General features: G+C 37.7%; 7 protein-coding genes and 1 pseudogene across 10 annotated transcripts; 4 read left to right on the top strand and 4 right to left on the bottom strand.

Moving 5' to 3' along the window:
- The window catches only part of LOC106658598, a 31,693-nt pseudogene that overhangs the window by 1,221 nt on the left and 3,252 nt on the right, over window positions 1-27,220 (top strand).
- On the bottom strand, window positions 503-883 carry LOC106658607 (histone H2B). The gene has a single exon (XM_014380621.2). It carries the CDS (start codon window positions 875-877, stop codon window positions 503-505), a length of 375 nt encoding a protein of 124 aa, XP_014236107.1. The 5' UTR covers window positions 878-883.
- On the top strand, window positions 1,125-1,520 carry LOC106658605 (histone H2A). Its single transcript, XM_014380619.2, has one exon. The coding sequence runs from the start codon at window positions 1,140-1,142 to the stop codon at window positions 1,518-1,520; it is 381 nt and encodes a 126-aa protein (XP_014236105.1). The 5' UTR covers window positions 1,125-1,139.
- LOC106658596 (tricalbin-1-like) lies at window positions 2,827-24,383 on the top strand. 4 transcript variants are annotated; one of them, XM_014380608.2, is made up of 19 exons: window positions 14,249-14,340; window positions 16,818-17,032; window positions 18,700-18,950; window positions 19,036-19,121; window positions 19,378-19,606; window positions 20,054-20,421; window positions 20,489-20,711; window positions 20,903-21,054; window positions 21,274-21,368; window positions 21,451-21,624; window positions 21,731-22,198; window positions 22,364-22,537; window positions 22,614-22,878; window positions 22,972-23,225; window positions 23,302-23,542; window positions 23,616-23,736; window positions 23,813-24,027; window positions 24,096-24,219; window positions 24,300-24,383. In XM_014380608.2, the coding sequence occupies exons 1-19, from the start codon at window positions 14,280-14,282 to the stop codon at window positions 24,325-24,327; spliced, it is 3,744 nt and encodes a 1,247-aa protein (XP_014236094.1). In that variant the 5' UTR covers window positions 14,249-14,279; the 3' UTR covers window positions 24,328-24,383. The 4 variants fall into 4 exon arrangements, with proteins under 4 accessions (XP_023318964.1, XP_014236095.1, XP_014236094.1 ...); XM_023463196.1 differs by lacking the exon at window positions 14,249-14,340 and adding an exon at window positions 2,827-3,131 and having other exon boundaries at window positions 24,096-24,363; XM_014380609.2 differs by having other exon boundaries at window positions 14,247-14,340; window positions 22,990-23,225; window positions 24,096-24,363.
- Window positions 5,584-6,442, top strand: LOC106658897 (spore coat protein SP96-like). The gene is made up of 2 exons (XM_014381053.1): window positions 5,584-5,676; window positions 5,899-6,442. The coding sequence occupies exons 1-2, from the start codon at window positions 5,634-5,636 to the stop codon at window positions 6,096-6,098; spliced, it is 243 nt and encodes an 80-aa protein (XP_014236539.1). The 5' UTR covers window positions 5,584-5,633; the 3' UTR covers window positions 6,099-6,442.
- Window positions 8,423-9,493, bottom strand: LOC111694567 (spore coat protein SP96-like). Its single transcript, XM_023463199.1, has 2 exons — window positions 9,189-9,493; window positions 8,423-8,966 (listed from the first exon to the last, which is right to left on the bottom strand). The coding sequence occupies exons 1-2, from the start codon at window positions 9,229-9,231 to the stop codon at window positions 8,767-8,769; spliced, it is 243 nt and encodes an 80-aa protein (XP_023318967.1). The 5' UTR covers window positions 9,232-9,493; the 3' UTR covers window positions 8,423-8,766.
- LOC106658609 lies at window positions 25,225-26,733 on the bottom strand. Its single transcript, XM_014380624.2, has 3 exons — window positions 26,319-26,733; window positions 25,975-26,142; window positions 25,225-25,902 (listed from the first exon to the last, which is right to left on the bottom strand). Exons 1-3 carry the CDS (start codon window positions 26,385-26,387, stop codon window positions 25,888-25,890), a joined length of 252 nt encoding a protein of 83 aa, XP_014236110.1. The 5' UTR covers window positions 26,388-26,733; the 3' UTR covers window positions 25,225-25,887.
- Window positions 26,717-27,183, bottom strand: LOC106658604 (histone H2A). The gene has a single exon (XM_014380618.2). The coding sequence runs from the start codon at window positions 27,145-27,147 to the stop codon at window positions 26,767-26,769; it is 381 nt and encodes a 126-aa protein (XP_014236104.1). The 5' UTR covers window positions 27,148-27,183; the 3' UTR covers window positions 26,717-26,766.

Genomic DNA, 27,220 nt, shown 5'->3' with positions numbered 1-27,220 from the left:
TTGATGTATGGATATCACAGTTGATTTTGCTTGATAATACCATTCAATACTTATGTATGTGCTTTCTCTTAATAGTCAAGTATCAATAATTTTTACAATAATTTTAGAAATACGATTCAGAAAATTAGAAAAGCCGATTGACGATAAATGGAATAAAATGGCGTTAAGATCTTTTTATAATAGTGAAAATCGAGGTAAAGAATGTAAATTATTCTACACAATTATTAGTTGCTGCTTTGGTAATAATGCTGATTTTCCGTGAAGTCGGTAGCATCGTTAACAATAAACTGAGAATAATGAAAGGGCTGTTAATAGTTTGGCACATGAATACTCTACTCACACCCTCTGAATTATTCTTAGATAATAAAATTAGTAGTGAAATTGGTTGTCGCGATCGAAGACTTTTCAACCTTTTTAGTGAGAGTTGAGCTCTTTAATTTGTCATACGTTTTATGATTTGTTGGCCCTAAGAAGGGCCGATTGTTCGATTGGTTCGAGAGGTTTACTTGGAGCTGGTGTATTTGGTCACGGCCTTGGTGCCTTCAGAGACGGCGTGCTTGGCGAGCTCACCGGGCAACAGTAGGCGGACAGCAGTTTGAATTTCCCGGGAGGTGATGGTCGATCTCTTGTTGTAGTGAGCCAAGCGGGAAGCTTCGGCGGCGATGCGCTCAAAGATGTCATTGACGAAGCTGTTCATGATGCTCATGGCCTTGGAGGACACACCGGTGTCAGGGTGGACCTGCTTCAAGACCTTGTAGATGTAGATGGCATAGCTCTCCTTCCTCCTCTTCTTCTTGCCTTTCTTGTCGCTTTTGGAGATGTTCTTCTGGGCTTTGCCAGACTTCTTGACAGCTTTGCCGCTAGTTTTAGGTGCCATGGCGAGAGTTGGGATCTTGCGAACTCGAGAGAATACGAAAGAATGAGGGGACACGAGTTTGCAGTCTGTATTTATATGAGCGGCTGTGCGGCGCGCGAGCTCAGAACGTGTATAGATCCCCTCCACGAAATGTATGCGTATTTTTTTAACGGCTTTGCTCGCGCGCCGCACAGCCGCTCATATAAATATTCTGAACACCCAGTTCCTGCTTACTTGTGCCGATATCGTAGAGCGCTGCACATCTGCAATACTTATACTGATCATGTCTGGACGTGGTAAAGGTGGTGCCGGTAAAGCCAAGGGCAAGTCAAAGACTCGCTCAACTCGCGCAGGACTTCAATTCCCAGTCGGCAGAATTCATCGTCTGCTCCGCAAAGGAAATTACGCCGAGCGAGTTGGTGCTGGAGCTCCAGTCTACTTGGCCGCCGTCATGGAGTACTTGGCCGCTGAAGTCCTCGAGTTGGCTGGCAATGCCGCTCGTGATAACAAAAAGACCAGGATCATCCCAAGACATCTCCAACTGGCCATCCGTAATGACGAAGAGTTGAACAAACTCTTGTCTGGTGTTACCATTGCCCAGGGTGGAGTTTTGCCGAACATTCAAGCTGTTCTCTTACCCAAGAAGACCGAGAAAAAAGCCTAGATTAATGAAAAATTATCATCAGCCCTTTTAAGGGCTATCACATGCAACAACGCAGTAATTTACTAATCTTGCACTGATCACAAGAATTCTGAAATCAAATATATATTAATCTTTTGTAACGCGAAAGAAAATAAAGTAAACGATTGTTTTAACTTCAGTTACGAAGGGTTCTGGTTATAAAAAGTACATGACAAGTTACTCTAAAATGATGCATACGACAATGATATTCGTTAAAGCAATTAGACCTTGAGACTTATGAGCTTACATTTTTGAAAGTTAGAATGTAAATACAGTATTTATTAATGTCATTTAAGTTGATATAAGTGGTTGCACCTTATATATCTTTAAAATGTATAAGAATAATATTAATTTGTTAATGTCCGTATGTCTGTAGTACTAGAAAAATTAACGATTACACAAGATATCAAGTCAAAGTCAACAAATGAACTCGAAAAATTGATCTAACTTAATTATGAAAAAAATACATGGTCCATAAAAAAGACAGTCAAATTTAGTTATAGGTAATGATGGTCAATTGCACATGACATGCGAGTAGCAGAGCGTCAAAATTTGAAACCCTTGCTACACAAATCATTTGCTTCTCATCATAATATCGAGCAGGTTGTCAAGCGATAATTATTTCATTTAAAAAATTGCATTAGTACTACTACTAATAATAATGATAATAGCTTTAGCAGTTACAATAATGATGTACATGACGTAGTCACTCCCCTCGTTTCTTGGCGCACGCAGTTAGGTATACCCGCACGTGTGGAAACAGTCAGCATATCGAGGGATACTTGTATAAATGTATATAGGTATATGGCAGTGCGAAAGCAGAAGCATATAGAAAAATCTCACGAAGGGATATTTTGAGATGAGTCAGAACGACGACGTGCATAGAGTTGTAACGCTCACACACACATGGATATCACACCAACGCGCTAGAGTAAACATGTGTATGTGTGTGGTGGTGGTAGTGATGGTGGTGGTGATGGATGTCTCGAGTCTCGACCGAACACACGGTAACGCATACGGCGATCGCGAGCATGAAACTGCGAAAGAGAGATGAAACACACGTAAAAAAATAAGCGAAAAAAGGGATAAAAGTGAGTCGAGAGAGTGAGAGAGAGAGAGAGAAAGAGAAGCAAGGCGGGGAAGCATGCGGCAGTGTATGGAGAAAAGACGACAAGAAGGGGGAAGCGTAAGTATGCTGCTGCTGCTACGAACAGCAGATGGTGGCTGAACGCATAGGTCAGTGCCTGGCGCGGCGCGGCGTCGTCCTCGCGCGCGCTCCCATAATAACTCCTGCCTATTTACGATCCTAACGAATACAAACGTTGATTTGTTTTTGTTCGTTCTTTCGACTCGTCATAAGTGTCAATACTTCTTGGGGTGTTGTTTGGATTTCTCTTCGTCTTTTGTGGCCAAATTATATCATTGTTTTTCGAGTTTTATCGTATCAAGCGTTGAGTTATTCTCACAAGACTTAGCACGATATTGAAGCTGTCATCTCTGTGCTCGACGTCGCCTGTACAAGGATGATAAGGTGGCTGCTGTAAGCGCGACGTACGCGTGATAAAGCCGAACGTATCTTGATCGATTGAGAAGGTAAGTTCCTTACATCTTCGGAGTCTTCGTACTCGTTAAAATAATTACACATTTAAGTACAAAGTACCTTATAGCGTGGATATAAACATACCTAGACTTCGGCGCGATGTTTTTGTCCGGTTGCAGCTGGAATGCAAGCTTGCCTCGTATGAATTATGAGTACTGTTCTTATACATTCAAAAACACTCACCTCTCTATCTCTTTTGTTTGTTTTCCATTTCTTTCCTACTCGTTGTTGATTTTATCGTGACTTATTGTCTGCATGTAGTAGTTTTCGATTTGAGAGTCGTGGCCCTGATGGCGCGTGTGCAATGACACTCATGTAGCTGCCATAAAGCAAGCTCGATGAACTCAAAACATCTCGTTGGAACAAATCCTGTACGCCCCCCGCAAATATCCTTTGATTAAAGTTTTGCAGGCAATTCGTCGTTAGTTCCATGAGATAATAATTTTTTTTTTATCGGAGTAATATAAAATCTCAACTTGGCCGTTTGCAAAATAAAATTTACCCTTTATAACAACTGATCCTTATCTCTGTCATACTTATTTTGAGATCTGTTTCGTGCAGGGTCACACAAAACTTATGATGTGGTAATATATCGAAGTGAAAGTTGAATCCATCCACTTACTCCAATGTGTATATGCACATTCGACAACCAATGCACTCCAAATATAATAATGCTTAGCGGTTAATTTGAATAATATCTGAATATTGCATAGAAAGCCCGCATAATACACTTGTTTTTTTTTATGCGTCAGAGCCGGTGAATGAATGAACGAATAACAAACTTTTGTGAATTTAAAATGTATTTCACAGTATATACATAATTTATATCTTATATTCTTTATTGAAAACTTTTGCAGTCGACGCAGAGCTCATCCGCTACAGAATATCCTTCCTGTACGTTATACGGTCACGTAGTTTTACGGAGCCGTCTCGAAACTCAAATCGCATCTTAATAGGCTTGAACTCCTATACTTTTTTCACTCTGTATATTTGCACGTTTAATGAATAATAATGTAAAGATAAAAAATCGTCGATTTGATACTAAAATTGAAACTGATAAATGTTAATTCTTGAGCATTTTTACGAACAGATTAAAGAAATAATACGAATCAAGAGCCGAAATAAATTATTATGAACATGCGTGGAAATCTTATAAATGCTGGCTGAAATGCTAATAATCTGCAATTATTGAAGGTTAAATAATTGAATCAACACAAATCTACGAATGTTATATATGTTTGTAAATTTTCATTTTCAAATTTTTAAAGAGAATCATTTCGTTTGTCTCTCTCACGTTCCATATATGTGGCCCATGCATGCACCCACTCTGAAACTAGAGCCAAAAAGCTCTAACCCTGCATTACCATGTGAAAATTTTAAATTAGAATTATTTTCGTCCAAATTTTTTCCCGACTGTATACGGCAACCTCCAGACAGTGTGGTAACTTTCTCCCCGTAACTAGCAGTCGCTAATTTCAGTTTTGCTTAAGCGATCGTGTCACGGCGTGCTTGCGCAAACAGCGTTGCTGTATCATATCCTACACACGATGCTTCTTATTATCCGACAAACACGGCGCACTGCGCTCACCTTATTATTACACCCCTGCATCGCGTACGTATAATCGCGAATATATGACGAATCTTGGCCAACTGTTTCTTTTTTTCGCGGGTAAGAGCGCCAAATTCACTTTCATGCCTTTATACCTCGTGCTGCAGTCAGTCAAGATGTGTCATTATCGCGATAAAGGACGTGTGTCGTATTTTTTTAAGCAACTCCGAAATTGCAGCTCGCTGCGAGCCGTGTCATTACGCCGTACTCTGCCTGCACGCGAACGAATCACAAGCGACTTATGCGACTGGCTCTCACGTGTGGAATTTCGATTCGAGCTTAAATGCGACTCAATGACCAGAAGAATTTGGACAACAAAATGTGCTACATAATGGCATTTTGATTCCGCATGTTTTACTCTACATCACGACTGAGATGTTCCTTGAAAATAAAATATTTGTTCGATCTACATTTGATCAAACTACGATTATTATTTTATTAACTTAATTTTAGTGCAAGTTTTGAGGGTTCATTGATGCCTGCCATGTTTATTGCGTACATCGGTATTTCAAACGCAAACTCATTGGCCGGAATTCTCGAAATAGATCTCACTAGTTACACTGCGTATGGGCTTACAAATACGAGTGTCGAGATGAGTATACATATCGTCGCCCCAGCGCAAAAACCGCACTAATAAAGTCGAGAGGCAAAAACATGCCTTAATCGCGGGCGACAGCATAGCGAGTGCTTAGTGGCGCTCAGCGGCAAGAACGTGTCTTATTTGAGCGCAGCGGCAAGAAGGTGTCTAATCGGCGCCGAATCTTTTGCGCTTCGATTTTAAGTTGGCAGCACTGTTATACATCACCAGCTCAACTCGGCAGAGTTACGCGCTTTTGCCTTCGTCTGCAGTTCACTGTTTGTATATCACTGTTTGTATTGAAAATGTATGGTCGTTGCGTTGTGCTGTGTCGCTGCATCAAGTCAAACAGGTAAGTATGAATTGTTCATCTAGTTTCTAATATAATTATTTGTTGCAATTCTATATCTAACCTTAAACAAAACGATACTGTTGCAATACTTTGTTGCAATTTCTATAATACTCTTTCTATATTTCATATTCTTCTTTATATAATCTTACTAATAAGTTACCTATTTTTGCAACTTCTAATGTTTTTTTTGTGTTGCATATGACTGGTGGCAATTGCATCCAGAGTATGCGAAGAAGCAGGTAGCAGGCAAAAATAATTTGAATGCTGTGTCAAAGACAGCAACGACCATAACAGTTGCAGCATCAATAACAACAGCAACAACATCAAGCTCAACAAAGACAGCAACGACAATAACAGAGGCAGCATCAACAACAACAGCAACAACAAGCTCAGCTGTCAAAAGGGTTGGTTTGAGAGTTTAAGGCATAAAGAGTCGATCAAGACTGAGATAGACACAAATGCTGTCAGTACAAACGCAACACCTCAGATCTGTTCACAGTTTGTGCAAAACAGTTCTGAGGTATAGAGTTTGTACGTTGCCAATACAATTTTCAACTATGACTCAGTTCCTTTAGATTATTTTTTTTTTGCAAATAAAACTTATGTTTACAAAATATTCATATTATTCAATTATATATCAAACAATTATATTTATAAGTTTGGATCTGCTTTTTCAATAATGTTTACAATAATTGTTGTTCAAAAACAGTTCTGCGGTGTCGAGTTTGTATAGTGCCAATATAATTTTTAACTATGACTCAATTCCTTCAGATTATTTATTTTGTAAATAAAACTTATGTTTACAAAATATTCAAATTATTTCATTGTGTGGCACAAACAATTATATTTATTAAGTTTGGATCTGCTTTTTTAATAATGTGTAGAATAATTCAATTTGTTCAAAAATAGGCAAAGTTAGTTTGTATTATAGTTTCGCATAGTTAATGTATTTTTTTCTTATATATAAAAATGATTTGTACTTTTTTTACAGCACTTTGTACGTACAACTTGTAATTATTATTGTATATATTGAAAATAATTTAGAAAAAATATTTTTTCATATACTTATATTACCTAAAAACATTAAATAAAATTTGTTTTACAATTTGTATTTTCTATATTCAATAGAAAGACTTGTTTTATTATTTATATATATACTAACTTGTAAAAGTGATATTCGTTTCTGATCGCCATCAAATTTTTTAATTGTTTTCATTAATTTATCACTATTTTTAGAAAAAAGAATTTTATAATTTAAAATATGCGTTCGAATAACGATCTAAATTGTAAAAGACCACTATTTAATGTACGATGCACATATCAAAGGGCCGTTGGTGAAAATTTGAATTTTTGTTCGATTATTCAAACTATGATCAGCATCGTGACAAGCTCAGTTGCTTATGATACGTGGATTTAACATTTGCTTTCAAATAACGATCTGCGTTGTGAGAGATCAGTAGCTCAGTGTACGATGCATATATCGAAGGGCCGTTGGTAAAATTTTGAATTAGTGTTCGATTATTCAAACGATCAGTATCGCGAATAGCTCAGTCGTTCATCATTCGTGGATCAGTGCACTTAACCAAGGTGTTCACACAATTGGTTTTTTTCAATTGTCGTTTAAGTTCCATAATAATATTAAAAAAAAATGAGTGGAAGTCAAGAATTCCGTAAGTATTAACGATCAAATCAATTCATCAACAGTGTTTAGTGGTGAAATAGATGTTTCACATCAAAAAGTGCATGTGTATAAATTTGAAATATGTTATAACATATGTAACTCCATGATTAAATTTTAAACAGCATTTTTATCCCAATCGAGTTGTTTTAATGGCTGGCAGCATAACGATGTCATCGACGAAGTATTTGAAGAGGTCCCACAGGATTTCTTAACGGAGTTTGGGTATCCCAATGAAATCAATTATAATGACGATAGTAGCTTAGGTAAAANTGATGAACGACTGAGCTATTCGCGATACTGATCGTTTGAATAATCGAACACTAATTCAAAATTTTACCAACGGCCCTTCGATATATGCATCGTACACTGAGCTACTGATCTCTCACAACGCAGATCGTTATTTGAAAGCAAATGTTAAATCCACGTATCATAAGCAACTGAGCTTGTCACGATGCTGATCATAGTTTGAATAATCGAACAAAAATTCAAATTTTCACCAACGGCCCTTTGATATGTGCATCGTACATTAAATAGTGGTCTTTTACAATTTAGATCGTTATTCGAACGCATATTTTAAATTATAAAATTCTTTTTTCTAAAAATAGTGATAAATTAATGAAAACAATTAAAAAATTTGATGGCGATCAGAAACGAATATCACTTTTACAAGTTAGTATATATATAAATAATAAAACAAGTCTTTCTATTGAATATAGAAAATACAAATTGTAAAACAAATTTTATTTAATGTTTTTAGGTAATATAAGTATATGAAAAAATATTTTTTCTAAATTATTTTCAATATATACAATAATAATTACAAGTTGTACGTACAAAGTGCTGTAAAAAAAGTACAAATCATTTTTATATATAAGAAAAAAATACATTAACTATGCGAAACTATAATACAAACTAACTTTGCCTATTTTTGAACAAATTGAATTATTCTACACATTATTAAAAAAGCAGATCCAAACTTAATAAATATAATTGTTTGTGCCACACAATGAAATAATTTGAATATTTTGTAAACATAAGTTTTATTTACAAAATAAATAATCTGAAGGAATTGAGTCATAGTTAAAAATTATATTGGCACTATACAAACTCGACACCGCAGAACTGTTTTTGAACAACAATTATTGTAAACATTATTGAAAAAGCAGATCCAAACTTATAAATATAATTGTTTGATATATAATTGAATAATATGAATATTTTGTAAACATAAGTTTTATTTGCAAAAAAAAAATAATCTAAAGGAACTGAGTCATAGTTGAAAATTGTATTGGCAACGTACAAACTCTATACCTCAGAACTGTTTTGCACAAACTGTGAACAGATCTGAGGTGTTGCGTTTGTACTGACAGCATTTGTGTCTATCTCAGTCTTGATCGACTCTTTATGCCTTAAACTCTCAAACCAACCCTTTTGACAGCTGAGCTTGTTGTTGCTGTTGTTGTTGATGCTGCCTCTGTTATTGTCGTTGCTGTCTTTGTTGAGCTTGATGTTGTTGCTGTTGTTATTGATGCTGCAACTGTTATGGTCGTTGCTGTCTTTGACACAGCATTCAAATTATTTTTGCCTGCTACCTGCTTCTTCGCATACTCTGGATGCAATTGCCACCAGTCATATGCAACACAAAAAAAACATTAGAAGTTGCAAAAATAGGTAACTTATTAGTAAGATTATATAAAGAAGAATATGAAATATAGAAAGAGTATTATAGAAATTGCAACAAAGTATTGCAACAGTATCGTTTTGTTTAAGGTTAGATATAGAATTGCAACAAATAATTATATTAGAAACTAGATGAACAATTCATACTTACCTGTTTGACTTGATGCAGCGACACAGCACAACGCAACGACCATACATTTTCAATACAAACAGTGATATACAAACAGTGAACTGCAGACGAAGGCAAAAGCGCGTGACTCTGCCGAGTTGAGCTGGTGATGTCTAACAGTGCTGCCAACTTAAAATCGAAGCGCAAAAGATTCGGCGCCGATTAGACACCTTCTTGCCGCTGCGCTCAAATAAGACACGTTCTTGCCGCTGAGCGCCACTAAGCACTCGCTATGCTGTCGCCCGCGATTAAGGCATGTTTTTGCCTCTCGACTTTATTAGTGCGGTTTTTGCGCTGGGGCGACGAATATAATATGTGCAACAACATTTACCCATAAACACAATTTGACTCGGGTATTGTGCATTCACCTCGCGAGCCCAAACACACGGGGCTATATATTTTCTCTTTATACACACGCTGTAGTTCATTGAATGGTAATATCATAAATACTAATTTTACAAAAAAAATATCAAACGTCTCGCGTACGAGCTTGCAAGATGTGTCACGCCTTAGTGTGGGTCTGGAGGATATAGCTCGCAAATCTTATGTACCGATATAAATATGCAAACGTTTATACGTAGGAACAATCGTCCGTTTATTATGTCCAAGTGCTTTATCGGTTATAATACCATGTACCATTCTACGCCTACGCCGGAGCATGCTAAAATTATTTCAGTCGAGCATCTGAAATTTCGATCTTTTTTTTCCACTGTCATCGAAGCTTAAAAATTGGCATTCATTGTACAAGACAGGTGACTAAATAAAATCCAATTGATGAAAAAATTAGCTTTTATTATACATCTGGAAGAACTATCTCGTGCTTCAAAGTTTGTTTGAAATTGAATTATTCGCTCAAATTAGCGGCATGAGAATTAGATTATAAATTATGTTTACTACGATTTCATTCCCTACACTATGTTTTGAAACTCAACATCAATTTTGTAAATAGAATCATGATTATTTCGCCATAATTTTGAAAAGTTTGTGATGTAAATAAGTATAATCTAAATTAAACCATGAAACCTTATCACTCATTTCCTTCCTAGTTTATACTATCGTCATTTTGAAAACAAGAAATTTATCAGATACGTAAATCCATTTTACAATCTACTGTCACTTTCATATTACTGAGAAAAATTATTTTCTCGTGACTTGCAAATCAATTAACTAAATGCGTGTCTATTATTTTCAAAAAAAAAACATGTAACATATAAATCTCTTTTGTAAATATGTTTCACGAATTAGGCTAAAAATGACTTACGATTCGAATAAGATGATCAAAGAACTAATTCAGATTGAATGAGTCAAAATTGAACTACATTAATTTTTTTCTAAAATAAACATAAAACTTTCTATTGTACGGGCAGCTTAGTTGAATTGTTACAGAGAATGTTTATTTATTCTATATACTAAACGGTATGATCACATTACTTGATTTCTGTCAAGACAATTTTTTGATATACTAAATGAAAGCAAATCAATTGATATAAATGAAATTTCCGAAAATACCACCAATTAAAATAAACTTGAAACTTTCAATCATTGTTCCTTCGACTCATTATAAAAAAAAAGTTCCAAGAAGCATGCAAAAAAACATTACAAAATTAAAATGTTATCATTGTTTTTCTTATGCATTTGAACCGTTTATCGATAAATTTAACCAAAATCTTGCGAGGTGCCATGTGTTTTCGTAGGTTGATATTCGCACACTTTCGTAGGTTGTCTCGCACACGAGCTTTGAAATCTCAGCACTCGGTAAGACAGCACGAGCTATCGGTCGTCGAACGAAAAAGTAATATTTAGCCTATTTGCCGTTTGCACTCGTTTTGCTCAATAGTCAGTTGAAAAATCAAACGAAAAGATCCGATAAATCTCTCGCGCAATACATATGCGGAGCGTATACGTGTACATGGGAACTGCAATCGCTAATTAAATCTAATCGTCTTTTCTCACGACGCGCTCGTGCACGGAGCTCTCGACGGCGCGTTGGCGGCGGCGGCGGCGGCGGCGGCGCACAGAAAATACGTGTGTGCTCTTGGGCGAATGTTTATGCAGGTATATACATGTGCACATACACATCTATAGGTTTATGCAGTTGAGGGCAACCACAGAGTCCGTGGATAGGTATGCGAGGCCTAATGTTCCATACGCGCGCATATATATGCAGTCCAGTCTCGTATAAGCCAAACATTTCGAGAGCTGTTTCATATTGTACGTGTATATAAAAGCGTATGAACTCGGAGGCGCGTGGCTCCTTCCTTTCTCTCTCTCTCTCTCTCTCTCTCTCTTTACTGTACACAACGCGTCCAAAGCCCACGAGACTCCCTTATATTTTCTCTCTTCCGCTGCAAATTTTTACGCGCTCCGTGCTCGTACGAGTATGCATGTGTTCTTTACACTTCTCTCACGCACATTTTCTCGTTGAATCGCGACTGCAGCGGCATAGTACGCAAACGTACCTACACACTGGAGTCGCGAGCACACGTATACGCGTCTCAGGATGATGTTGCGTCTCTCTCTCTCTCTCTCTCTCTCTCTCTCGCTCCTTCTCTCTTTCTCTTCTCGCGGTGTGTAGCACATCTTGTACACGCGTAGTACCTATATATACGTATAATACTACATGCAGCTCTCTCGTTGCACTCGACTCGGAGTTTTCGCTTTCGTTCGTGTGCCAGGCAGGAAGGAGCCGAGATATACACGGACATTTGTATTATGCCACATACAGCACTCGTGTGTCTCGCGCGACTTTCTTTATACGTTTATATTTAAAGCCGTGCAGCTCTGCAGTCCGTCTCTTTTCCGCCTCGCGTTTATTTGTATGTTTATATGCATAAGCGTGCTGCGTGTGTTCGTACGAGAACATACATCGTGGTACTATGTATACCCGCAGAGGACGCGATTAACACGATTATTTTTTTCGTTTTTCAATTATGAGTAACCCCACATCAGCATTTAAATAATATGTTTTTAATGAAGACGTTTATTTCATTTCATATTCAGACACATTTTTATCAATGGAAATGAAAAAAGAACCGCTCTAAGCTCGAAAATTGTTAGAGTAAACGTCTAATCCCGACTCAATCTTCAAGCTGTCATTTTGAAAGCAAGAAGAAGCGAATGGTGAAAAATTTAGGAATTGACCATACGAACTACGAAGCTCCCCATGAAAAGCAACGGAATATTAAAATGAGCCAGCGCATGAAAATCATCGTGCACATGGCCTCGCAGCAGCAGTTGCGCTATCACTGCTCTTTATGTGTGTACGCGTGTGCGTAAAGATACCGAGTGTTGCTCGCCGCTCGCGATCGGGGATGAGAGCTTTTCTTCTCTTGAATATAATACCGCAGGCTCGAGCAGATCCTCTCATAAAGAACGCACGCATATAGACTCGCGCGCAGCTCCGTGTCGGCTAGACCGGTATTATCCGCAACTCGTACGCGTATAGAGCTATGCATATATATACGCGAGCTAAAGAAGCAGCAGCGATCCTCTTGTGCGCTGCTGTGTACACATATACCTTCGGAGAGTGCGGAGAACGCGAGCTACCGGTTCCGTCGTTTGCACTGCATTTTTATCACTCGAGCTCGCTTCTTCCATGTTGCTCCTGGTGCGCGACGCTGATATTCCATACGCGTGCGGCTTTCTCATCTATACGCAGCTACGTATCGCATGCTGCCTCCCGTACATAGCTACGACGATACGCATTCATAGGCTCATATATTGAACTTTTCATATTGTCCTGCGCTCATTTAACTCGAGAGCTATGGCCTCTATTTTTTCTATATCTGTGTTGTCAAAAAATGTGTTAAACTAACGAACGACTTTCGACTCACTTGTCTCGAGCAAAACTTCATGGTCAAACGGCCGTGGACCTCATGTGCGCAACATTACAATAAAGTAATGTTACCATTCCTCATACTCGCCTTCAGTATAATGTTACCATTCCTCATACTCACCTTCAGTAGACTCACGATATCACGACTAGAACAGTTATGTGGCACTGCTGATCCAAAAATGTTACTCGACTTTTCGTTACAGTCTTCCTGAAACGTATCATTTTATCAAAAATTGAGCACGTTACCAGTAAACTTTATAGCCTTGACAAAATACAAAAAGATTATAATTACTAAACGTGAAACACTCAATCAGCCATAGAAAGCAAAACGTACTGGTATTAAAATTCAAATACAAACTGTATTAAATATGACCTGTGCTGATTTCTAAGAACGAAATGTCGCAGGAAACAATGCAACATCAATAACAATCATTTTCTAGTAGTGATCAACGGTACCTATTTAGATGAGTGACTCGAGGCAGTTAGAGCGGAAAAATTTCACGAGGGTGGCGAAATGAAAATTAAAGAGCTAGCTAATTGGTATGAGCGTAGCGGCCAATCGTACAATTTTCCTCTAGCATTATCGGTAAATTTTATGCGCTCCTTCGCTTTATTTGCTGTATTATTCATGACAATCAAATGTACTGCTGTATATCGCGGAGGAACCGCGCGCAATCGACCTTAACCCGCGCGTGTGCGTTGTCCCGAATTGCCAAGAGAAATAAAGAGGGACACACACTATGTATTATATCGTACATCGGCCGAATAGCAGCAAAGGAAAGGCTGCTGTGTACACGATAATATACGATCGTCGCATCGGAAGCTATATAATAAGTTACCTCTGGCCCATGTTGCCCCTGATACCGTCTCGTGCATACCTGCGAACCTACATTACAGCCCTTTAACATATTTATAACGCGGCTCGCGTGGTTCGCTCGGTGGTGGGAACGGCGAGGGTTGCACGATACTCGCGTACGCCGCGGACGGTCAGTCGGTTTCGCGCGCTCGCCTGCTTTATGTATGCGCGTGGTCGTGGCCGCTGAGTCGATAGCTTCTCGCGGCTGCACGAGTGCCTTGTGAATTTTTCTCCCAGTCGTTCAAAATGGTGTAGATTCAACTTCTTTCTGTGCGTAAACGCTCGACACAACTTTTACTCCTATTATGTATGATTCGAGAGCGAGAAGTTTACGTGATGTAGCCGCTGCTACTTGAATTTCGCGCTCGTCCCATCGCGAATCATGCAACTTCTATCGAACTTCATGGCTAGACACTTAAAGCGTGGTCCTTCCTATAAAAAAGGTAAATAATTGTTTATCGTTCAATTTTTTTAATGCGTCTAATTCTACAAAAACAATCAAAAAAAGCTTCGCGATTGTGTAAATTCATTAGCAAGAACCGTTCGAGTCTTGCGATTTCAGTGGTACACCGCAGGAACTTATTTTGACGCGAGTCTCGCTACTTTTAATGCTAAAACAAAATAACGTTTTTCCCCGTTGAATTTTTCATTCCATCCGCGTGCTCGATCGCGCGCCTCGTGTGATATCTTCTACCGACTTTTCTCCAAATTCAGCGTTAAATTACGCGCTTCCTCTTGGTAATGCGCTTAATAATAATCATTATTGTGCGCGCGTGCTTAAACTCGTTTTTCTTGAGCTATCGCACTCGGTGCGTTACTAATCGTCTCGATTTTTTTTTTGTAAGAGTATTATATATTACATACAGCTTTGAGCATCAAAGGCCAAAGAAAAGTGAAATAGCTGTGTATTGCTGAATGCACACTCGGCATGAAGTGAATCACTTTTCTTCCGCAGGCGTGCAAAATCTCGCTCAACATTCATGCGCTTCTTTGCGCTTACGTTTGGTCTATATCATTGTTCTTGTGGCTCACTCATTTTCTCCCGTGAAGAGAGCCGCAAAAAAATTAAGGAGAGAAAAAAGAACCCCACACGCTATCCTTCTTACATTATCTCATGGGTAAAAAACAAGAGAAGAAGAGAGAGAGAGAGAGCTATGTAACGATCCATCAGTTATATATTTACGATAATGATTGAGGTTCATTCGTGCATTCCGTCTGTATTTACGTTCTTGCACTTTTCTCTCTCGTTTGCGTTTTCGTAACTTTTTCCGAGTATTTTACCTGCCCCGGCTATCTTCTTTGTCTGGCAGCTCATGCCCTGCGTAGTGTGTAGTTTCATATTTTTTGAGTACATACAGTCGGTTCTGAAAGTAAAACTTGAACGAAAAGTAAGTAACGCAAATGCTGCGAGTATACATAAAGTGAAATATTTTCTTTAGCTGAGCTCTTAGTTTACAAAGTCAAAATTCAAGTCAATTTTTTTCAACAAATAATTTGACCTACGCTCACACAATTAGGTTTTCTCAATTCAAATGAAAAAAATTCACCTTAGGAGCTTTTGGAATGCGAAGCTTTCAATAAAGAAACGGGTCAGTAAAGCCATCTAGATTTGAACGATATGCCATGCAAGCATCGGCAATCAGTCTTATAGGGAAGCGCTGGAACCATATGCTGTACTCAATAATATCATGGATGTACTATCGCATTATAATATACTTCACTCACGAACGACGACGACATCGATAAAAGTCACGCGATCTCCCCGCATACTTGTATAGCTGGACGTACACATCTATCACCCTTTTCAGAATGCAAAACCTCTGAATTTTCTTCTTATCCGACAACCTTAAACTTTGATTCGCGGATACTCAACGACCTATTTATTTTATGGTTTTATTGCTTCGAGCGACCCCTGTGCTGCGTGAATCTCTTATCTCTCGTGTGTATTAATATTTCAACAATGAGTGTTTGTGATTATTGTATAAGTATGGTCTGCGACTGAAAAACGATTGCGATCTTGCCAACGAAAAACATGTATCGGACCGTAATCAGTAATAATCGGAACTGAAATTTAAATTATTTTACGACTCTGTGTTTGCACGATGAAACACGCAGCGATTTTACTGCTCAGCTTTAAGCAAACACTTCATATTTGCATATTTAATTTTAGTACTGTTCAACTTTAAAAGAAGTGGAGAAATAATTTTCAATAAGCGACAATGATCAAAGGACGAGGACGAATGTTGTGTAATACATTAAATTTGCGTGCTTCGCAGCTTGTTGCATATGATGAATGTGCATCTCTGCACATATTTTCTTAGGCACACATAATGCAGCTCATCTATTTCCGGAATTCGACTTTGCGTGTCTCGATACCTTTTCCCTTTGTAATATAATCTCAAACCTGTTCGTTTCCTGTGCAAAAATGGCGGCGAAACAGAGCTCACACGCAAGCAGCACGCGTGACCCACGCGCCAGCGCGAAAAAAAACGAGCCATAAACCTCGAAAAAAGGCCGGAGCCCTCTGTATTAAATTGCCGACACTCTTTCATGAGATGCTTAAGGGCTTTCGATCGTTATTTCTCAAATTGTTAGATATCGCCTGGCCACGGCTTAAGACCGAACAGTGAGATCGGGTAAGAATTCCTTTCTCCTTGTAGAAAACAACAATCAAGGGTCTCTCGGAGAACTTATAGTTGAAGATCGATGGGTCCCGTCAATTTTAGAGTGCGAAGAGGTACTTATCTGCAAATTTATGTCTCGGTCTATACTTAACTCTCGCCGGTTAGGAAAGGCACGAGCTGTCTTGTTTCCGTCGTGGCTCTTGTACAGCGTTTATTACGAAACAATGTCACTTCTAAAATACGGTCAAGTGTCGAAAAATGTTTTAACGTTGCATGAAAATTTGTTAACATTACAGGAAAACGGGACAGCGGTTCGAGTAGCAGTCCGGACGGAAAGCAGCTGTCTCCGTCTACGAATCCAGACGATGCAGCGGCTGCTTTAAAAAATCTCGCAACCGAACTTCCTGGTCAGTTGAGCCTTGTCACTTTGGGCTTGACGAATGGCAAGATGGCTCCCGATGATCCTGTTGGTGACGATGAATTCACATTTGCTACTCTCCAAAAATCATTGGTAAGATTCTTAATTAAAAAATTACTCGAATCGATTGAAAGCGCAAATAAGCTTGTCGCTTCGTTAGCCCACGTACGTACGCAGGAACAAAATATATATTCTCCTCACGCTTTTATGCTTTTCGTTGAAGATAACATCGATCAATAGCTTGAAATAGCAAAGAGCATCACAGTTTCAATTGTGTATTTTTAGATTACATCGGCTACAAATGAAAGTAGTACAGCAAATATTGAATTCATTTTCCATTTCGCATCACCTTTTTCATGCAAGAGTACTTGAACAATAATAATCTCGATTTACAAATAAAAATTACTCGTAGCCTTCGAAAATCTGGAAATTTACCTTACAATATTCAATGGTATTTTAAATTCTATTATGAAAATTTCAAGTATTGATGAAAGTGATTTTAATACTTTAGAGATATGATCAAATGTTGTATAGTACCATCTTCTGAGAAATTAATTTTGACATCGTGAGTCTATTTATTTTTCAATTAGTTCGATATTACGAATTTTTTTTCATTGAAATACTTGAATACATGCTGGTATTATTGATATGAACTTGGCATTTTATGTGTTACTGAAAAACCATATTTATTTATTTCAATTTCCACATTAGATCTTGATGTATGAAATTTCTTTCTAACTAGTTGTGGCAATTTTCTCTTGATACCGTTTCATTGAATGATAAATAATTTGTTAAATTGTTTTGCATACATTGCTATAAATTGTTATTAAAAGCCGACGTCAATGCTTACTTCATAGGAGTTAATTTACCTTGAAATGCGTAGTAAAATCGATTTTGAAGAAAACTATTAACGATAAAAAGTAAATTCAATATCTAAATATAAATTGTACCAACAGTCTCAGAGATGGAAATTTTACGTTACATTACTAATGTCAAATCCATAAATGCCACTGTATGTAAACACCGCAGGATCTCTCGATGTCTCGACGGCTACACCAACACGCAACGTCGCGTGCGTGCGCGGCCTACATCTTTGTATTCAATTTTGCTGTTTCTTTTAATTTTTTTTTCCTTTCATCTTCGTCGCTTGAGCTACATGTCTTCATTTACAAACTCGTACCGGTTAAAATACTATGAACCTTAAAAAATCGGGCCTCGAACGTAAACATGAAATTTCACTACGCGAACTTGAGCGCGTAAATAGCAACAAAATCTTTCGAGGTCGTTGGTAGAAATGACACTTTTTATCAAAAAGCATTCAATACCATTTCTTAGAAAACCAAAATTAAGATTAAATATAGAAACATGGAGCGAGGATAATTTTATTTAATAATTGTTACACCCTAAAACAAAAAATTTCAATGTTGAGAATAAGTTCGAATGAGTACGAAGAAAATGACTTCAGTCGTAGCTATATTACGATTTTCCCTGCTTAAATACTCACACACAAACACATGAAAATATACAATGCCTAATTTTGTCATGAGGTCAAGTGGTTGCAAAAATGTATTTCTTGGCACACGTGCGTCTATCCTAACAATCGTTCAATTTCGCTACGATCAATAGCCAATAATTACGAGTTGCTTTATCGTGTCAAGGACCGTACATCGTAATAGATTTTAGAATACGAATCGACATGGAATCGTATTCGAGATGGTTTCTTTCCATCATAATTGTGAAATTTGTTCATGAATTTTCAGCGCGATGGGGAAGCTCTGAAAGGTGCCATGTATCTGGGCCTAAGTGTGATGGTCGCTTGGATAGTTGGTGCTGCCGGCTTGTCTTTGGCGTGGCTCATGCTCGTACTGGCCTTGGCCGGCACAATAGTCAAATCTCGAATGTCGCGATTTATGCAGCAGACCTTGCAACAGGAACTGGCCAGGTTAAGACGCAGGCGTGCTCTTTACAAGGACGAGACAGCGGAATGGTTGAGTTTACTCATAAATAAGTGGTAAGGATAATGTACACATTTCAGTGGTGGATAAGAAAATTATTTCTTTCGAAGGTAACTAGAGTTAGTTTCGTATTTTTTTTAGGTGGCGATTTAGTGCAGCGAGCATATTTTTACAAGCAAAAGAAAGACTAGAACCACTGTTAAATGATGCAAAGCCCGGAATACTTGGTAATTATAATAAATTAACTATCAAATTTCTCAAACGATTGTTATATCCTGCCGTTGCTTGATATTTAAATGTAAAATTTTCAATACGACGTTCTTCTCATGAGAGCGTTATTGTTTTGTCCACGCAAAAAAAAGAAAAAAAATACAGTCGTTAATTGCGTTTGTATTTGAAAACAAGTTCTTAGTATGAACGCGCGTAACGATAATCCCCTGATAATGAGCTGCAGCCGATACTAACTTGCTTAATTGACGATAGGTTCATTAGAGCTACGCGAACTGACCCTTGGCGAGCAAACTCCCTGTGTGACGCGCATACGTACCCTCGATTTCAACGGCAGCGACGAGGGTGAATTAAGCAACAGCGGCAGCAGTACCGCCAGCAACAGTGCTAGGCCTGGATCGACGAGACTCTGCGTCGAGGCCGATCTTACCCTCGATTGCGAGCAGTTTCGCATGCTCATCGCAACTCGGCTCTTTGGAAAAGGGTAAGCAATAATCTATACTTAATTTTCATCGATCTTTTCTGGGGCTCGTTGGTACTTACACATGAAGAAAAAAACGAGCGAATCAAAGTAAGACAGTTATACTTGTGGATGTTTATGCTCGATCTATTTCGTTGTACGTATAGAATTACCTGCTTCACAAGTTTTTCAAGCCTGCTCAACTTGTGAAAGGTATTATAGGGATACGTAGGGGAGCTCATGCTGTTCTCGGAAGACTGATCGAATTACAACAATGCCAAGAGAAGGTTTTTTCCTAGATATACTTGTACTTATGAATATTAACTTTCAACGAAGAATATCGAATCTCATAAGAGATGTGCATTTTATAAATTTTATATTAACGTCGCATAGGTCGTTTTAAATATTTAATCCTGTTAATGAGCTCGAATACAGGCTTTTCGTTGTAAAAAGAACGATTTTTTTTCACAGAATGGGAATGGACATGGATCTAGCAGTAGAAAAGCTATCGATCTCAGGCACCGTCCTGGCCTCTCTAACTCTGGACGCAGGGGCGCCTTTTCCTCACGCGAGCCATCTCAGCTTATCTTTTGTGGAGAAACCCGATGTGTGGTTTAGCGTGCGCCTGCTCCGATCCGTGCAAATGATGGAAGTGCCTCTGCTAAAAACCTGGATTCACGCCGTTGTTAGCGATGCGTTGGCCAGTTGGTTGGTCGATCCTGGACACCTTGAGATCGATTTGCGAGCCCAGGACCGACCTGGCCCCGGTTTCGATTGCTTGCCTCTGACCACACCTCAAGCCGTGCTCACAGTTTCGCTCTCGCAGTTGGCTGCAGCAAGTGAGTATAATATTACGAACATATTGCAACGACCAAGTACGAGCAATTATTTGTTTTTTTAATTTAGCTCGAGAGGATGAAGAGCGATGGCTGGTAGTGACTATAGGTGATCAGCGTCGCGTCACTTCGCATCTCACTCCGAGCTGGAGCGAAGACGTGTCATTCCTCGTCGGTGCCCTTGACAATGAACGCATCTCAATCAAGTTGAAGGCCAAGAGACTCGTCAGTACCATTACTCTTGCGCAATTCGAACTTGCTCTTGGCGTCTACAACTGGGAGACTTCGCAAATGTGAGTTCATTTCTCAGACATCTAATTATGTATTCGCGTGTAATTATTATTATTATTATTATTTTTATTATTATTATCATCATTATCTTTACAAATTCATTATTTTTATAAAAATTTTAATATTTTAAAAATATAACACAACACGCCTCAAGTTGTGCAGTATAATTGCTCAGTTCATTGAATTTTTCCAGAGTGGAAACTGTGCTGCAACAGAAAAAACCATCGCGAAGTAGTACTAACATTCCAAACATAAATGCAAGACTCGAATACTCAAGCCTGCCTAGCATCGAGCCAGACGCACCTCAACCGAGCATTCCCAACTCGATGGAATTGCATTCGGCTGGTAATTCTCTTCCTCCTCTCTTCTGGCTTTTTTTCTTTGTACTTCCCACTCTTTCTTACCTTCGTGTATATATGAAGACTTGACTATTTCTTCGCTTTGTTTCTTTTTAAATTGTTTTTTCGCTTAAAATATCGATACGTGAAACTTCAAATATGCAATTATACACCTAAAAATAGCCTTAGACAAGATATTCATTAAAATTATTTGATGTTCTTTCAGGCATTTTGGTTGTTTATATTCATTCGGCAGAAAATCTCAATAGTGATACGACGCAGTGCAATCCATATTGTTTGTTGTTCAATAACCGAAAAAAGGTACGCATTGTTATAAAAGGTATATTAATTGTTTACTCATTATTATTTATTTACTCATTTTATTTTTATGAATTAATTAAAGGTTAAAACAACTCATTACGTCCGAGGAACAAAGTCACCCCATTGGGAGTCAAGAACGGAATTTCTTGTTCAAGATTATACGCAAGTTTCCTTGAGTTTCGTTATTTACTCGTGGAATATTTCAAAAATGGCCGATACCGATATGCTTGGGCTTGCCATGCTTTCTTTAGCGCCAGTAAGTGGTTTTCATCACAGATAAATCTTCGAATGATATTTACGTTTTAAATACCCATTATGCATAGAAGCCAATATAATCTGGATTAATTTGAATCTTTGTATAGGGACTCAAATGGTTAGTTCGAAAAGAGCTAACATTAAGTGGGTCTAATGGTCAATCGACGATGACCGTATCGGTACTTTTCCATCCGGTCAAAAGTGTACATCAAAATCCTATCAGTCGACGCAGCAGCGTAAATCAATGCGTAGACGATGACGAGCCAAAAACAAAAAGAAACAGCTTGCCATGGATGCAACAAGCAAAATTGCTGCTAACCCATCGGGACATGGACGCAGCCGCGTCAGACGTATCCAGTTTACTGTCGACCGGCAGTGGTCTGATGGAAGTGACACTGCTACGAGCGAAAGATCTTGTTGCCAAGGATCTCAACGGTTTCAGCGATCCGTTTTGTGAACTCAGACTAAACAACGAGACCAAGTACAAAAGTAGCGTGAAGAAAAAAACCCTTAATCCGTGCTGGGACGAGAGCTCAATTATGGGTTTGCCACGAAGTGGAGAAACCCTCGATGTGGTTAGTATCTATACGAAATGTCGTAAATTGTTTTCAAATGTTTCTGTAACGGAGTTACACTGGTAGATAGACTTGAATGCTTGGTCACCGCGATGATGCAGTTTAACGGTTTATGTAGCCGCGATGGAATAGTTTTCTTTACTTATGCGTGATATTTTCATGCAGGTATTATGGGATCACGATACTTTCGGTATGAAAGACTACCTTGGAAAAGTATCACTGACGCTAGAGGAAATTAGAAGGCTGTCCAACACGGACCAATCTTATTGGTTCGTCTTACGTGGAACTAAATCGGGATCAATAGAATTGAAGATCAAAGTACTGTCTGAAGAGTGTGAGGTACTTGTTCATTGACCTATCAAAATAGAGATATCACACGTATAAATTGAACTAATTTTAACTCATTGCATACAAGACCCAGAGCACTTACGCTACGAGTACAATTAGTGAAGGCTCAACTAGACCCAGTGAGTCACAGGAGACACCACCCGTTATCAATACCACAAACATCATACGGAGACCTTCTATGGAAAAGTCGAGAATGAGGCTACATTTGGAGCCTGTCGTGCCTCCACCACCACCACCGAGAACTGTAACACTAATTAAACCACCTATAGCACCGCAGAGCAATTCGGCGCATTCGTCGCCGCTGCACAAAGTCAAAAATGCTAGTAACTATGGTGAGAACTTATATTATTTAAGTCGCACGTATTTGCCACTTTCTGCACTATAATAGCTTACATAAATATTTTCGATTATTCCGTGGACTGAAGGTAAAATGATTACATTAGTCAAAAAGTTCGAGGACAGCAGCAGCAGCGATTTGACGGCAGTTAGTAACAATCATCATCAGTGGTCATCGGCCAGTAAAAAGAACGGTGAGCAACTGAACCAATCGATCGACTGCACGGACGACGAGGATCAAAAAAAATTGTCTGACAGCAGTCATAGATTAACACCAAGTCCCGATCAGAGTTTCGGCAAAAAAACACCCCAATATAATAGCTTTCGACTGATGAAACAAAAAGTAAATCCTTTTTACAGATGATTAAAAACTCTACTTCACTATTACATGTATCATTATAATGTTTACTCGTTTGTAGATGAAGCGGGGTCTGAAACTACGACGATTTCGTTCGGAGGTGAACATTGAGGATAGCAAGAGTGATTCCAGTAAATCAGGCGTCACCCTGAGTCTGGAACCACGAGGTAGTGAAGTAGACGAGGCTGACGCGTCAGCGGATGATTTGATTGAAAATTCGTTATCCCACGCCGTATCGCAACCCGATATGCTTACGCGCATGCGACAATCTAGTCCTAAGATGAGGCTAAGCAAACCAAACGGTATGTCTCGACAATTTATTCCCCGAAAAATGAAATCTCTATTAGTTGCTTGTTATCATGAACATTTTTGCAGATTACAAAGTATCAAATGGTTTTCGAGAAAAATACAGTGGAATCGAGGGGAAAGTACTCCAAGCACAAGGTCTTCATGTCGCTCATATAGCTCAGCTCTATTGCCGAATAAAATTTCAAAAGTAATTTAGCAAAAAAAAATAATTGTAATTTAATGAATTTAAAATTTTAATTGTATTTCCTCGTTTTCTCTGACAGTTGCTCGAGCCCGGAAAAAATGACAATGTCATTGACGGGAGGCAAAACTATAGCCAAATCACGACTGTTGCCAGCTATGCCAAATCCACAGTTTCTTCTTGATTTTCAATTGGATCATGACTTGCTTCCTCGACAAGCTACACTTGTGTTCGAGATTCGTAGTGCAAGCAAAGAACTACTTGCCAGTCGACGTATTACTTTACACGAACTTTTAGGTAATTATAAAAACTTACAATTGCGAGTAAATGTACAAAATAAACGAAATATGTTTAAAAATTTGTAGGAGCATCTTTGGCAACAAATGAAATTCGAACTTGGCTAGCTTTAAATAATGGTGCTTCAATGGAAATACAAATAGCGCATGGTCGAGAAATCAAGAGATCCACCAAAAAACTATTTCGATCATGGTCAGTACGTCAGTTGAAAAAGAATTGAATCTTTAACTAAAATAAATATACATCTTTGTAATTCATTTCTTTGATCATAGGACCTCATCAAAAATCATTAATACTTAATAAAGAAACCAGAAGATTTTCTTCGTGCAATGTCCGTCCAATCATTCGAAAATCATGAAAAAGCACACGACAATGCATTCCTTTGCGTCATTATCTCATTCAGTCATTCACTATGTGCAAAATAAAACAATTTGTAAATAGCGCATCAGCCATAAAGATTATTTTTAATTTCAAAGAAAACCATGATTATGTAACAAAAATTATTAAGATTCTATTGACTGTCGAAAGAACTGATTGTACCTGACAAAATACCAAGATAGTATTCGAAGATTTAATTGAAATTACATATGAGAATTTAATAATTCAAATTTAAGAGTTTTTAACATTTTTAGGATTGTAACCATTGTAAATTACTTTTGTATGTTCTGTTGAGATCTGACTTGTTTTGATAAATATTTAAATAATTATATTCTTTTGCTACGTAAGATGTAAGAAATCGATACAATTTTATTCCAATTCGTTTTATAGAAATTACAGAAGATATAACAGGTAGAAGTTTTTTTACACTTTTCTACTATTTTACAAGTGCAATCATTAAACTTTAGCTGCATCGTATTTTCATAATAAAGTATTAGCTTTTGCAATTAACGAGTGTAAGATATAATATTTAGTTTAGAATAAAGTGTATATTTTTAATACTATGTAAAAAAATTGTAATAAATTTTTTACTGAAGTAAAATAACTTTAGCATGACATTTTTTTACTTTCCAAGTTTATTAATAATTAGCTGAATCTAATTATCGAAGGCGACTAACTAAATAAAACAATTACTTTATGAACAAATTATAAATTTGAAAACAATTTACCTACAGAATTTTCATCATCAAAATATTTCATTATTTTCATTTATATTTAATATCAAAGTTTTAAATAAACATATTTGAACCATGTTCATTGTTACATGGAAAACGATCTCTTTAATTTAGCCATATACAGCAATTTAAATAGCAATTTTTACAGAATTCAATTTAATTATTGTTTCTCCTTTAAATATTCAAATGGTCAAATGAAATATAATGTTCATTTTCACTTTTTATTCAAAAACTATAGAATTATTTTTTTATCGAGAACATACATAACGATTAGATAAAATAATATCAGAATCAAAAATTCATGTGGAATCATTATGTAATATAATCAAAATAGTAAAAGAAGAATAAATACATCTATAATTAATTGGACGAATTTCATCAATATCAGTGCTATGTAGTAATTATAATTGTGTCGCTCAACAATAACTTTAACGCTGTAAGTTGTATAATTAATATTGAATAGCTCGAAATTAGTTTAAAGTACATTAACATTTTATCAATCAGCAATGAATACGTAAGATATCCTATACGAATACTTGCACAATTATTTTTTCGTACCGACGGTGCAAACTCAAATAATTAGTTGAATTGTGAACTTGATTTTACTTATAAATGTAACAAGAAAATATATAATTCGATAACAGAAAAATATAAAAATTTTTTTATGTATATTCGATAAACTGCTATGATAGACTTGTGTGAATCGAACATTCTACAACCCCACTCCATCGACATCGTTTGTTGATCATTAATTCATTTGCCACTAAAATCAATCATTACATTTCAACAATGATAAAATCAGTAATATTAGAGTATGAATTTCAAATTAATTTACTTTGAGTCCGGTTCCTGAGTTCGCATTTTCGGCAGCACTCAATTTTTTGTCCCTCTCTTCTGCTAGTTTTTGTTGACGTTTAACAGCATTAACGTTTCCTATACCTCGTTTTTCCTGCTCTGCTAAACGTTTTTCGGCGGCTTCAGCTTGTTGTTGTCGCATCAATTCCTACCAAAAGACGTTAAGATACATAAATTAAATGATACTAAATTGTACATCAGTATCTTCAGGAAGAGCATTTCAAGCCTAGTCATTGTCTAACCTCAAACTTGTTTATAAATAAATTAAGTACAACAATGAAGACGAACGAATTCTGTTGAATGTATGAATTAAAAATATCTTACTCGATCTGCGGCAGACGGTTCGATGTCCTCGTAAGAAGAACCTCTACAACAATCTAGTATAATACCCATTTTAAATTAACGTTTAATCACTCATGAATATGAATTCTACATCTGGGTCGATGATATCGCTATCAACTATCAGCACACGCCTTGTGTCACTGACTTCATTATCTTAAAGTAATTTCGAGCCCACTGTTCAGTTTTCTTTACTTAATTCCGGGCATCAGCGTGGGAGACAATAAATTCACCTGTAGCTACATTCGTAACTGCGGTACTAACAAAGTTGTTGGCGAACTGGGATATACAATTTGTTCACGTGAAGTGTCGGTAATATAGGGCACAGATCAAGTATTTTTTTTTTTTATGCAAAATGAACGAAGTTCATACGTTGAAATTTGGTAGCCCTGAGAAGGGCTGATTGTGTGGTGGACGAAAAACCAATATTGATTTAAGCTTTCTTTTCGGTCTTCTTGGGCAAAAGCACAGCCTGAATGTTGGGCAGTACACCACCCTGGGCAATAGTGACTCCAGACAAAAGTTTGTTCAACTCTTCGTCGTTGCGGATGGCCAGCTGGAGATGTCTTGGGATAATCCTGGTCTTCTTGTTGTCACGAGCGGCGTTGCCAGCCAACTCGAGAACTTCAGCGGCCAAGTACTCCATGACGGCGGCCAAGTAGACTGGAGCACCAGCTCCCACACGTTCGGCGTAGTTACCCTTACGGAGCAGACGATGGATTCTGCCGACTGGGAACTGAAGTCCAGCACGAGTTGAACGAGTCTTCGACTTGCCTTTAGCCTTGCCAGCACCACCTTTACCACGTCCAGACATGTTGAATAGTTTTGAGTGAGTAACTGCTACGAACGAAAGTTGGGCAGAGATTAAACAGTGTGGCCGAAATGTA

This window comes from Trichogramma pretiosum, unplaced genomic scaffold (genome assembly GCF_000599845.2).
Source record: "Trichogramma pretiosum strain Unisexual culture from Peru unplaced genomic scaffold, Tpre_2.0 scaffold28, whole genome shotgun sequence".
In the NCBI taxonomy this organism is placed as follows: Eukaryota; Metazoa; Arthropoda; class Insecta; order Hymenoptera; family Trichogrammatidae; genus Trichogramma; species Trichogramma pretiosum.
Note: the sequence above shows the minus strand (reverse complement) of the source record. Positions and strands in the feature narration are given on the sequence as shown.

Excerpts from the sequence above, each read along its gene's own strand:
- LOC106658607 (XM_014380621.2), bottom strand. The coding sequence starts at position 877 with ATGGCACCTAAAACTAGCGGCAAAGCTGTCAAGAAGTCTGGCAAAGCC.
- LOC106658605 (XM_014380619.2), top strand. The coding sequence starts at position 1,140 with ATGTCTGGACGTGGTAAAGGTGGTGCCGGTAAAGCCAAGGGCAAGTCA.
- LOC106658897 (XM_014381053.1), top strand. The coding sequence starts at position 5,634 with ATGGTCGTTGCGTTGTGCTGTGTCGCTGCATCAAGTCAAACAG. Across the intron at positions 5,677-5,898 it reads CGCTGCATCAAGTCAAACAG|AGTATGCGAAGAAGCAGGTA; the intron begins GTAAGTATGAAT and ends AATTGCATCCAG.
- LOC111694567 (XM_023463199.1), bottom strand. The coding sequence starts at position 9,231 with ATGGTCGTTGCGTTGTGCTGTGTCGCTGCATCAAGTCAAACAG. Across the intron at positions 8,967-9,188 it reads CGCTGCATCAAGTCAAACAG|AGTATGCGAAGAAGCAGGTA; the intron begins GTAAGTATGAAT and ends AATTGCATCCAG.
- LOC106658596 (XM_014380608.2), top strand. The coding sequence starts at position 14,280 with ATGCAACTTCTATCGAACTTCATGGCTAGACACTTAAAGCGTGGTCCT. Across the intron at positions 18,951-19,035 it reads AGTTTACTCATAAATAAGTG|GTGGCGATTTAGTGCAGCGA; the intron begins GTAAGGATAATG and ends TATTTTTTTTAG. Across the intron at positions 21,055-21,273 it reads GATGGAATTGCATTCGGCTG|GCATTTTGGTTGTTTATATT; the intron begins GTAATTCTCTTC and ends ATGTTCTTTCAG.
- LOC106658609 (XM_014380624.2), bottom strand. The coding sequence starts at position 26,387 with ATGGGTATTATACTAGATTGTTGTAGAGGTTCTTCTTACGAGGACATC. Across the intron at positions 26,143-26,318 it reads AACCGTCTGCCGCAGATCGA|GAATTGATGCGACAACAACA; the intron begins GTAAGATATTTT and ends GTCTTTTGGTAG.
- LOC106658604 (XM_014380618.2), bottom strand. The coding sequence starts at position 27,147 with ATGTCTGGACGTGGTAAAGGTGGTGCTGGCAAGGCTAAAGGCAAGTCG.